The 11353-nt window shown below is 61.9% G+C and overlaps 2 protein-coding genes across 5 annotated transcripts; one reads left to right on the top strand and one right to left on the bottom strand.

Annotated features, from left to right (window-relative positions):
* The first annotated feature begins 1264 nt into the window (after positions 1–1264).
* Positions 1265–8614, top strand: KIFC2 (kinesin family member C2). Of its 4 annotated transcripts, none has more exons than XM_012648102.1 (18): positions 1265–1443; positions 1700–1781; positions 1936–2087; positions 2200–2338; positions 2495–2607; positions 2692–2757; positions 2833–2961; positions 3282–3359; positions 3472–3586; positions 3661–3770; positions 4227–4335; positions 4457–4614; positions 6415–6519; positions 6626–6747; positions 6839–6962; positions 7050–7200; positions 7289–7545; positions 7653–8614. In XM_012648102.1, the coding sequence occupies exons 1-18, from the start codon at positions 1345–1347 to the stop codon at positions 7908–7910; spliced, it is 2367 nt and encodes a 788-aa protein (XP_012503556.1). In that variant the 5' UTR covers positions 1265–1344; the 3' UTR covers positions 7911–8614. The 4 variants fall into 4 exon arrangements, with proteins under 4 accessions (XP_012503556.1, XP_012503557.1, XP_012503554.1 ...); XM_012648103.1 differs by having other exon boundaries at positions 7071–7200; XM_012648100.1 differs by having other exon boundaries at positions 7289–8614.
* A 98-nt stretch (positions 8615–8712) lies between these two features.
* Positions 8713–10242, bottom strand: FOXH1 (forkhead box H1). Its single transcript, XM_012648009.1, has 3 exons — positions 10069–10242; positions 9661–9765; positions 8713–9559 (listed from the first exon to the last, which is right to left on the bottom strand). Exons 1-3 carry the CDS (start codon positions 10240–10242, stop codon positions 8735–8737), a joined length of 1104 nt encoding a protein of 367 aa, XP_012503463.1. The 3' UTR covers positions 8713–8734.
* Between the last annotated feature and the right edge of the window lie 1111 nt (positions 10243–11353).

The following is an 11353-nucleotide window of genomic DNA, read 5'->3' on the forward strand; positions in this document are numbered from 1 at the left end:
TCAACACAGGGAAGAAAGGCCAGGGGCCACCTCTTTAAACAGGAAAGAGTTTGGGGCTCTCATGGAAACCTGTTCCTAGACTCACCTCCCACCACCCTCTCCTGGAACCAGGAAACTAAGTCCTTGGGGTTTGGGAAGAGTGGGGTATGCTCCTGCCAGGCCCCAGGGTACTCACCTGGGCAGTGCTCACTGCTGCGTGCAGAGACACCGCTCCCAGCACCAGGTGGGATATGGCTGTGCTCCACTCAACCACCGGCTTGGGGGCCATGGCACCTCGGCGGTAGTAAGTTTGAGAAGACACGAAGCTCTTCAACTTTCAAGAGAAAAAAAGCGCAGAAGCCGGAAACCTGGAGCCCTAAGGGCGACTTTCCAAGACTCTCAGGTTCCAGGGCCTCATCACCAGACGTTGGGTAGGTTCAGTCCTAAACTTTCTGGACTCCTGAGGCCACTGGGCACACCTGTGGGAAGAAGAACCTAATTCAGCCGGGAAAGAGGGCAAGGCGGCTTGGGGTCTAGGCTGGGTGGGCGAGGGCGCCGGGCCTGGGAGAGGGGAAGCGGCGAGGCGTGCAGGCCCACGCGGAGCCTCGGCCTGGTTCCTCTGCTCGGGGAGGTGCCGTCCTGGGAGCCCCGGCCCAGGGGAGCGACGGCGTAGGCCTCTGGGCGGCCGGCGGTGCTCAGTGCCTGGGCTCGCGGCCGCAGCTCAGAAGCAAGCGGACGCCAAAAGCTGCCCACAGCCGTCGGCCCCGCCTCCCCAGCTGCCCCTAGGTGGCCCAGGCTAGCGCGGCCCGGAGCCGCCACCAGCGAGAGCAGCGGCGGCTAGAGCGGCCGGGGCGGGGCCAGTGGGAGGCCTTGGGAGGAGGTGGGGTCGGAAGGGAGGAGTGGGGAACCTGGAGAAGGCGCCGGGTTTAGGTGGATGTGTGGGCACAGTAGTTCGGAAGGATCCATGATTAGTAGAACCCTGGCGGGGCTGCGCGGGGAAGGGGCCCAGGTGGGGTAGGGCGGGGAGGGGGCCCGGGCGGGGCAGTGGCACCCAGCGTGCGGGGTTCCGTGAGGAGAGGGTGCGGGAGCGGTGGGTGCTACCTGCCCAGGTCTCTGCGACGTTGGGGTTGGGGGCGGGGCCTTGGGAAGGGGCGGGGCCTCCGGGGTGCGGCCGCGGGGACACCTGTTTCTGGCACCCTTGTCCCCGCCGCCCGCCCCTCGGCACGCGCCCTCCGCCCGTGGGAGCCGGGCCGTGGGGGCGGCTGTCGCGAGCATGCGCACCGGCACTGCGGCGGGCGGGTGCGGAGTCGGGGCGCGGGGACGCGGGGCGGCACGAAGCGGGGCCCTCTGCCGCCCCGCGCTCCCATGTACGCCTTCTATTCGCTGCTCATCTATATTTTCTACAGCCTCTTCCGCAGGGATGGCGGAGCAGCGGCGGCCGCGGACCCCGGGGACCCCGCCCAGGTGAGCGGGGGTGGGCCTGCACCGCCGGTCTACCAGCCCCCCACCCCCACCCCCAGATCGGGTCGCGGCAGACCCGCGTGGCTCACGTCGTCAGGTCGCCGACACTGGGGAGCGGGCCGTGCTGAGAACCCTCGTCTCGGTTCAGGTGTTGGAAGCGTAGTCTTCAGCCCCAACCCCTCTGGCCCAGTTCCGGGAGGGAAGGAGCCCCATGGGCTGCCTGCCCCCTCCTCAGGGGCGGCCCCTGCTCCCTCCCTAGAGAGCCCGCTGCAAGCCCAGGGGTCGCCGTCGCCCCGACCAGCCCACGCCAGAATTGTGGACAGAGCTGACCAGCCTGGCCGGTAGGTGCGGCCGGGAGCGCTGCGCTAGGGCCAGGAGGGAGCCCCGCCCTCCCAGAGAGGGAGGGGTGCCCGTGATCCCATTGGGAGGGAGAGAAGGCTCAGCCTCCAACACGTGATCCGAAATGCCTCCCGCTCCCACTACCTGGCCTCGCAGGCTGCTCGGAGCCTGAGCATGGGACGGACGAGGGAGCCGAAGGCCGCCCGGCCGAGGTGTCCCTGGAAGAGGCTCTCCTGCGCCTTGCTGAGTTCCTCTCTGTCCAGCTGGGGGCGGAAGAGAGCTGCGGGAGTCCTCCCGACCTGGGCAAGGTGAGCAGGGATGGGACTGTCTCCAGCAACCTGTCATCTCTCCCCAGTTTTTCTGGAACTCACAATCCTGCCCTCCACCCAGTCTCTGCTCTGATTCTTATGTCTTCTACAGCCTGGTGAGGTCCCCCCACTGTTGACAGTGACCAGTCAGCTCCTGGCTTTTCTGGCATGGATTCGGAGCCCCAGGGGGAGGCAGGCCCTGCTTCAGGGAACTCAGCCAGCCTCTCGGGTGCGGCACCCCAGTCCAGATGGTGCGTAAGGGGTAGTAAGTTGAAAAAGGACTCTTTAGGGGGAGAGAAGCCGGTCAGAACCTGGGAGGTCTGGAGTCCTGGGTCCCAAGCCCAGCCCTGCTCCAGAGGATCCAGACCAAAGACCTTCTCAGTCCTAACTGGGCTCACCCACTCCAGGATCCCCATCCCGAGAAGAAAGCCCTTCCCACCTCTCTGAAGTCCAGGAGGAGGCACCGGAAGATGAGGACCAGAGGGCTTGGCAGCGTCTGGAGCAGCTCATCCTTGGACAGGTGAAAGGCTCAGGAGCGGGCAGGCACTGAGGGGTAGGGTACTGGAGAAAGGAGCTCCAGCTTGTGTGCCTCACTTCTCCCCAGCTGGAAGAGCTGAAGCAACAGCTGGAGCAGCAGGAGGAGGAGCTGGGCCGACTGCGCCTGGGCGTGGTGAGGCTGCTGGGGGCAGGGCGCAGGGAGGGGTAGGGCTTGCAGGTGAACACTAAGGGCTTCTCTCTCTGCCAGGGGGCAACAGACTCAGAGAAAAGGGTGCAGCATCTAACTCTGGAGAACGAGGCCCTGAAGCAGAGCCTGAGCCTCACTCGGGACCTCTTGTTGCACTGGGCCCCAGGTCCCCTCCCCAGGGCCCCACAGGTAATCTGCTCCTTAGCTGCAACTGTCCCCTGCAGCCGGGGGCTCCTGCACACTAGGTGTCCAGCAGCAGGCCCTGCTGGGGGCCCTCTGACTGTGCACGGGCCCTGGGATGGTCTGTGCAGGGCAGCCCCTCTCTCTGAGTGACCCCAGGAGAGCAGAGGAACTCGGAAAGGAACCCTGCATGGAGTTGGGAGGCACCTGTCTACAGCCAGCTCTGCCCACCACTCTTGGATTTCCTATCTGTGAAATGATACCACAGAATGTCCCTCCCTGAGTCCCCTCCTGGCTCTGTAGCCCACCTGACTCCCACCCTCCTTCAGGAGGAGGCAGAGGCACTGGTGGAGCTCCAGGGCCGGCTTCAGGAGGCCCAGGACACCACAGAAGCTCTCCGAGTCCAGGTGGGCACTGGGCCCAGAGTGAGGAGGGCTGGGGCACTAGGGTTGGGGGTGCTGAGGCAAGGCCTTATCATTGCCTGTTTCCTCAGTGACAGAGGTGGGGTTGGGTGGGCAGCTGGGGGCACAGGAGATGCAGCTGCAGGGCCTTCAAGGGGCCCTTCAGCAGCTCCAACAGGAAGCAGAGCAGAACTGCAGACGGGAGCTGCAACAGATGCACGGGCAGTTGGCAGGTAAGGGCTGGGGGTGGGGGCTCAGGGAAGGCCCTGAGGTCTGGGCTTTTCTTCCAAAAGACTTCCCCCTCCAGGACTTCGGGCACGGATGGCCAGCCTGCGTCAGGGCTGTGGGGACCTCAGAGGACTGGTCAGCACCTTCACCCAGAGCTGTCAGGGTTCGCTGAGTGAGGCCCGGGGCCAGGTCAGGAACTCCTCCCTACCTATCCCCTCCTCTCTGGGCAGCCTACTTACTGTTTTCCCAAGGGGAAGCCCTAACATTTGTCCCTTCCCAGCCCAGGGGAATTGTTTGTACTAATAAACCAGTCATAGGCTCTGGAACGAGAATAGCTTCTGTATGATCTTGAGTGTGATCTCACTTCTGGGCCTTGTTTCTGTCCTGTGGAAGCTTGGTTGACAGTAAATCCTTCAGAGAGTTGCCAGGAAGCACAGAGGAGATAGATGATACGATGTCCTTGCCTGTGATCCCTGCGTTTTATCCCAGGCCCACTAAATGATGCCTCTAGGAGCTCAAGCCCACTGAAAGTTGTGAATCATCATTGGGTGGTTACGAGATGCACCCTATTGCTCTCAGCACCCCACTCCACTTGTAGCTCCTCCTTCCTACTTTGCTGTCTTCCTCATACCGCTGTTCCCTCAGGTATCCTGGGCCCTGGGGGCACTGTCAGCAGGAGGGGCTGGCACTCAGCTCCCTACAGGGCAGGAGGGGCCCTCAGCCGGATGCCCTGGGCGGCTGCCAGAGCTCAAGGGTATGGCCAACCTGGGGAGTGGAGGGGGTGGGGAGGGCAGGGTGGAGGAAGTGGAGCCTCTCTGTACTTCTCTGTACATCTGGGAGGCATTGTGCCAACTGCTACCTGCTCTCCACTGCAGGAAATATCCGTGTGCTATGTCGCCTGAGGCCAGGGACACCGTCCAGCCTGGTGAGCGTGGAGCCCGGCCCAGGGGGCACTGTCACCACCCACTATCGAGGACGCCATCGTCGCTTCCGCCTGGACTGGGTCTTCCCTCCAGATGCCAGCCAGGAGGAGGTGACAGCCTGCCTTTGCACCTGTCCTCACCCTTTCTCAGAGTCCTCTGAAGAGCAGAAGAGGACCAGTTTCCCCTTCCCTGTCTGTCTGCCCACCTGGAGGGGGGAGGGTAGCTGGGCTTTAGCCGGGAAGGGAAGGCAGGACTGGCAAACCAGCTGCGTGCCTTCTTCCCTTCCAGGGTTTGCCCTCTCCAGCCCCCCCACCAAGCTCTGCAGGCCCCAAGGAAACAGACTTAGTTTAGACAGGAAGGTTAACATCTTCAAAAACAATTTTTTACCAGGAAGCTAATGAAAATTAACGTGTTCCAGGTGACAGTTACTACTCATGTACAACTGACAGCATGGTGTGGCTGGGGTGCTGCAGTGGTGGACAGTGCCCTGACCCCACAGGCAATGGCTTGGTGCCCCCACCTCCCTAGCTCTACCAGCTGCCCATTCCCCTTCCTCGGGGTCTGGAGTGTGCCCAACTGTGAGAGCAGGGACCCTTCCTTGCTTTGTGGCCCCCAAGGCAGGTGGGTGGGGGAGCAGGGAACTTTTAGCCTTGGTGGTCTCTTGCTGCCCTGCTGAGGTCCCACTCTCCTCCCCAACCCCCTCTTTTCCTGCCAGACACCAGTGGAAAAGTGGGAGCTTCAGCCCCAGCCCACCCCCAACTTGCTTCTCATACACCATCTTCATCTGTACACAAACTTTGCTACTAGAGCTCCCATAGCTGAGGACATGGAGGCTGAGAGCCAGGGGGGAGTAGGTAAGGGACAAAGTGGCCTCAACTCAGATGGGCTGCCTGCCAGTCTCAAAGGGTTGGGGTGATGATTGCCTGGCATGTGGCCACAGATCACCCCACCTCCTTTTCCACCTACTTTTCTATCTACACATCCCCTTGGCCTTAGCCCCCACCCTAACTGCAACCCTGCACAGCACTCCCCCCAACCCCATCTACTGTCCTCTGGGCAGCCCTCTTGGGCAAGGTCTTCCAATTCAATGTGTCTAAACCAAAGGCATCTGTCACTAAGCCCTTCATGAGTGTTCCCCATTTCTGCAATGGTGCCACAGTCTGCCCACTGAATGTCACCCCCAGTGCCTCCTTCGTGGAATCTTAGTGATCCCATAGAACCCAGAATTCTGGATTCTGTCGTCATGGCTGTCAGCTGTCAACTGACAGCTGAGTTGACTGCCCACCTGGTTACCAGCAACCTTCTCTGGGCATGAAAGCTAGCCATGTCATTCCTCAGAAGGTTGCTGTTGGTGTTCAGTGATCAACATGATGAACATTCTAGCCCCAACTCCCCCCCGGCTGCCTCTCTGCACTCTCTGAGTGCCTGGGCTCTAGCCGTCCTTGTTGGCCACCATACCCCATAGCCACCAGGCTCTTCCTGGGCTCAGCCTTTGTGTGTCAAGTACTGCTCTGGCACTGTAGGTACACGGTAGGTGCTACTGTAGCCCTTACCTCACCGAGGGGAAACCTAGGCACAGGAAGGAACTGGGCAGTCAAGCCCCAGCATCTGGGCTCTTGACTAAGCTCCCCAGGGCCTCCTAAGTGGTCTTCAGGACTCCAGATCCTCTGCACAGGCTGTTCCCTCTTCTTGTCATGTTTCTTCCTTTCTTTGCCTGGCAAATTCTTGGAAGCACCTTCTCTGGGGAGACACAGGGTCCCTGTTTGAGGATCCACACTTCCCCTGTGGGCCCTTAGAGTCATCCTCCTAGGGGAATTAAGCTCTGTTCACTGAATTCCCAACCCCACCAAATAAATCCTAAATCGGGAACATGGGTGGAGCTCAAGACATTTCTGCTCCCCTGCCCCTAGGTCTTCAGGGAGCTGGAGCCAGCTGTGCTGTCCTGCCTCCATGGCTACAGTGTCTGCATCTTCACTTATGGTCAGACAGGGACGGGGAAGACCTACAGCATGGAGGTGGGTGGAGCCCACACCCTGGGGGGAGAGGCCCTAAGGGTTCTGGGTGGCTTCTGGGGCCAGGGGTTGGATGTGAGCCCAATGTGGCACTCCATGCCATCCTCAGGGGCCACCTGAGGACCCTGGCATAGCTCCTAGGGCACTTCAGTCACTGTTCCGAGAGATGGGAGCCAGGGGGCAGCACTGTGTGACCCTCAGCATGGTGGAGATCTACAACGAGGCTGTCAGGTCAGGATCATGTCTCCAGGCCTCCTACCTGCCCCTGTCTCAGGGCTGTTTCCCCCCAACCCCAAATCAAGCCCTCCCTTTTTCTTACTAGAGACCTTCTGGCCCCAGGGCCTCCTGAGCGCCTGGCTGTGAGGCAGGGCCTAGAAGGCCAGGGGGGTATCCAGGTGGCTGGCCTTACCCACTGGGACATACCCAACTTGGAAACATTGCATCAGGTAAGGCTGCCTAGTGGATGGCCCAGCCATCCAAGGCCGCGACGCCCTATACTTCCACCTGGGGGTGACGATCCTACACCAGACCAGGCCTGTTGCTCTATCCTCCAGATGTTGAGAGTGGGGAGGAGCAACCGGGCCACTGCTGCCACCGCCATGAACCAGCACAGCTCCCGCTCGCATGCCCTGGTCACGCTGACGCTGCGTGCAGCGTCTCCACCATGCGCTCCGGACAGCACAGGTACCACGGCAAGTGCCTGAGCCCCGCGGGGTCCCCAGCGCACTCGAAGGCCTGCCTCTTTTCACGGCGGGCTCACTCACCCCTCTAGGGACGCTGCACCTGGTGGACCTGGCGGGATCCGAGCGCGCACGGAAGGCAGGGGCGGCCAGCGCGCCCCGGGGAGACCCAGACGGTGCCCGGCGTCTGCGGGAGGCCCAGACTATCAACCGCTCGCTGCTGGCGTTAGGAGGCGTGATGGCTGCACTGAGGGCCCACAGGCCGCACGTACCTTTCCGCGACTCGCAGCTCACACGCCTGCTGCAGCCGGCGCTCGGCCCCGGCACCACTGCGGTGCTGTTGCTGCAGGTGGGCGCCCGTCAGGCGCGGGCTGCGGGAGGGTCGTTTGCATGCCAGGCGCCGCCCGGTCGGGGCCCACCCACCAGCACCGCCCTACCCCCCCCCGCCCCCCGCAGATCTCTACGCGGCCAGAGGATCTTGGGGAGACTGTCTGCTCACTCAAGTTCGCCGAGCGAGTGGGCCAAGTGGAGCTGGGGCCAGCCCGGCGCCGCAGGGTCCCGCGCTCCTCCGGGACGCCCTCCTCCCTCAGTACGGACACCCCGCTCACTGGGACCCCTTGCACCCCTACGCCATCTCCCGGCAGCCCTCCAAGCCCCAGTCAGGACAGTGGCTCCGGCTCGGCCCTTGTGCCCCCAGAGGGTTTGCCCCGGTAGTCCTGGGTCTTAGCCCTGCCCAAGGGGATTGAGGACACACCTCTGCTGGCAGAGGCAGTAGAAAAGTCCCTATACCCCGTATCCCAGGGCACAACGTCCTTGACTTCTAGGGGCCCACTGCCCCCAAACTCCCAGAGTTGCTCCTCCACCTCGCCAGCCAGTGTTATGCCTGGAGAAATTATCACCCGCTCCCAATAAGGCTACAGGGTTCTCAGCTTGCTCCTTATCACCATTTGCTGTTATCACAGCACACAGCAGGGAATCCCAGAGCCAAGGGGGCCAGATCCCAGCCAAGTGGTTACCCAAGTCACCACCTCTGACCTCAGAATCAGGAGGCATGGCATTAAAATGTCATAAATTCCTTTACTGTTATCTTCCCCCCCCCCAAGACCATGTCTTTATTCCTAACCGCTTTCCCCAAAAAGGTGCTACCTCCTTCCCAGACAGTTGAGAGGGCAGGACTTCAGGCTGGACCCCCGGTTAGGCTTTCCCTCCCCCAGCCTGGAGCCAGGGAGGGGAGGTAACAGATGGGGAGGGATGGATGGGCAATGGCCTGAGAAGGTGGGGCCAGAAAAGGCTGTTCCAGGCTGAGCCTTGCTTCTCTAGCCTTGCCTTGTGTGGGGAGGCAGAGGCATGCCTGGCAGGGCAGAGTTATGCCCTGCTGGGCCACACCACTTGTGGAGTAGTCCAATAAACGTCGTGGACGCCCAGCAAGGCTGGTGCCCGTGTCTTGAAGCTGCTGTGGCTGCAGACACCCTTGTGGCCTTGGTTCCCATCAGCAAGCTGGTGGGGTGGGAGGGAGCAGTGGCCCTGCTGCAGGAGCCTTACAGGCTGTGCCAAGAGAGTAGCCAGCTTGGGGCAGGGGTAGCCAGGTCCCAAGGGTGGCTGACCCACACATCATAGATACTTTTGTTGGGGGGCACCCCCTGGAAAAAGGCATCAAGATCCCAGAGCAACCTCGAGGGCCGTTGGGTTTCAGGGCACCGTCCCCAGTAGGCTGGGCTGGTGGAAGGTGGACACCCGGGACAGGAGCTAGGCGGTGGTGCCAAGGGCACGACCACATTGGGGGCATAGATGGGCAAGTAGGAGGTGGGCAGCTGCCCCCAAATGGGGGCCCTGTGTCCCCCACTGGATAGCCCTCTGGGGCCTGGGGTATCTTGCATTAAATGGAGGGGCCAAGCTCTGGGCTCTGGGGAGAGGATTGTGGGCCCAATGGCTCCCCCCTGGGAAGTCTCCCTCTCTGCTCTTGTGGGCCCAGAGAGGGGGCAGAGGGGCCACAGAGGCCTTTCAGAGGAGGGCAAGGGTGGAGTAGGCACCATCTCCTCCCCACTATTCCCTGTGCCTGCCAGAGTTGGGCTGCTCTGTGGCGCTAGCCTGGGCCAGGGGGATGCCCCCTCCCCAGGGTCCCCTAGGAGGGACTTGATGCTGAAGCCCTCGCTGGACGGTGGTGGCGGACTGGGCGGCCGGTAGGGCCGGCCATGAAGCACGTAGGGGCCCAGGTCCTTGGCGAAGGCTCCACACGCTCCCCGGTTCTGCCAGCGCCTGCACAGGGCCGTGTTCTGCAGCCGCAGCGCCTCTGCCGGGATCAGGCTCAAGTCGACCGCCCAGAAGTTGCCCTTGGCCTGGGGCTTCGCAGGGTCCTTGGGCACCTGGGGTGGGGGCAGACTTGAGTGGGGCCACCCGACCCCCGGATGCTCAGGACCTGCGCACCCGCTCCGTCCCCCGGCCTCCGACCCTCGCCCTGCCCCACCTTGCGGAAGCATCGGTTGGAGGAGAGGTTGTGGCGGATGGAGTCTTTCCAGCCCTTGTAGTCGTCCCTGAAGAAGGGGAACACGGCCTGGACCTGACGGATGATCTGAAACCACCAGGCAGCCGACCGGCGCTGTGAGCCCGCGCGGGGAGCCACCCCTCCCCCACAGCCGGGCTCAGGGGCGCACTGGCATGGGCCCGCCCGCCCCCCCTTACAGAAGAACACTTACAGGGGGAGAAGGGTAGCGCCTGAGCCCCTAAGCTCTCAGCACTGGTCCCACGAGCATAGCTGGGTGGGGCCAGGTGGAGGTGGAGGTGGAGGCCAGAGCCTGAGCCTGAAAGTAGGTGGGGAATGGGTCTGGGGAAAAGTTGGGCCACGGAGTGTGAGGGAAAGCGGGGACCCTCTCACCTGGGCCAGCTTCAGCCTGCGGGAGGGTGAGGCCTGAATCACCAAGGCAATCATGGCCAAGTAGGTGTAGGGGGGCTTGTCATGCCGCAGGTATCTCTTCTTCCTCCTCTTGGGGGGCTGGGAGGGCGACTCTGCCTCCAGGGGCTCCAGGCAGGAATCGCTGTAGGGCCCCATGCAGGGAAGGTAGACTGCGTGGGCAGGGGCCTAGCCTGGTTGAGGGCTCGGGGCAGTGGGGCAGTGTGGTAGAGTGGAGGCAGGGCCAGGGCCTGAGGCCAGCTCTGAGCTGGCGGGCCAGACCCTTTATCATTCGGATGAAAGGGGGAGGGGGAGGGGAGGGAAGGGAGGAAGAGGTCGTGGGGGAGGGGAGCATGCTGAGGGCTGCCACAATTAGCAGGTTTCGGTTAATCTGGAAGGGAGGGGCAAGGAGGATTCCAATGGGGGCTTTGGTTGACCTCCTGAGTCCTCAGTCCCCACTCCTGAGCTGCCTTTGGGTGTCTGGGCACCCCTTTGAAGAGCCCACGACCCATTGTTACTTTATCTGGTTTGTCTTGGCCAGGTTTCAGGATCCCATTTAACAGATAGGGAAGTAATTTGCCCATGCCAAGGTGCCAAGGAGTTGAGGGGGATCCCCTGAAGTTCAAGACTGAGCAGCTAGTAAGACCTGGGCTATAGTGGCTGGACACCACCCAGCACCTGATCAGGTGGGGCATCCTGGAGGAAAAGACCACAAAGTCCCCACCCCAGAAATAAAAGAGGGATGCAGTTGACCCAAGTGGTTTTCCCAGAAGTGTGCTTCAGGAGCCCAGGCAACCCCACTCCTCCCTGGCCTTCTGATCTACAGCTATGCCCCTCAAGTCAGTCAAGGCCTGTGCTCTGTACCTTGCCCCAAAGCCTAGGTTTTCCTCCCTCCCACTGGGCAAGTTTGCCCAAGAGTATAGCAGGTCCAAGGCACTAGCAGTGGTGGTTGGTGCTGGTATCCTAGGCCGCCAGGAGCACAAGGGTACACTTTATGCACTTCAATCAGGATTTTGCTTTTCCTGTGCAGTATTCCCTTTTAAAGGGTTGAAAATCTGCAGCATACAGTAGGTGTCCAGCACACCTTGAAGTGCGGAGGGGAGGGAGCAATGAGTACACTGGAGGAGGAAGCCTGGGGCGGATGGTGTATGTGGGGTACCTGGCAAGGTTGTGCTCCTCCCACCACCTCAGACTCTCCCTTCGACCTCACCTGGCCTCCTTTGAACTCCTGTCACCTCAACATTCTTTAGGACCCTCTTCTCCTTTCCGT

Source organism: Propithecus coquereli, unplaced genomic scaffold (genome assembly GCF_000956105.1).
Source record: "Propithecus coquereli isolate 6110/MARCELLA unplaced genomic scaffold, Pcoq_1.0 Scaffold28, whole genome shotgun sequence".
Classification (NCBI taxonomy): domain Eukaryota; kingdom Metazoa; phylum Chordata; class Mammalia; order Primates; family Indriidae; genus Propithecus; species Propithecus coquereli.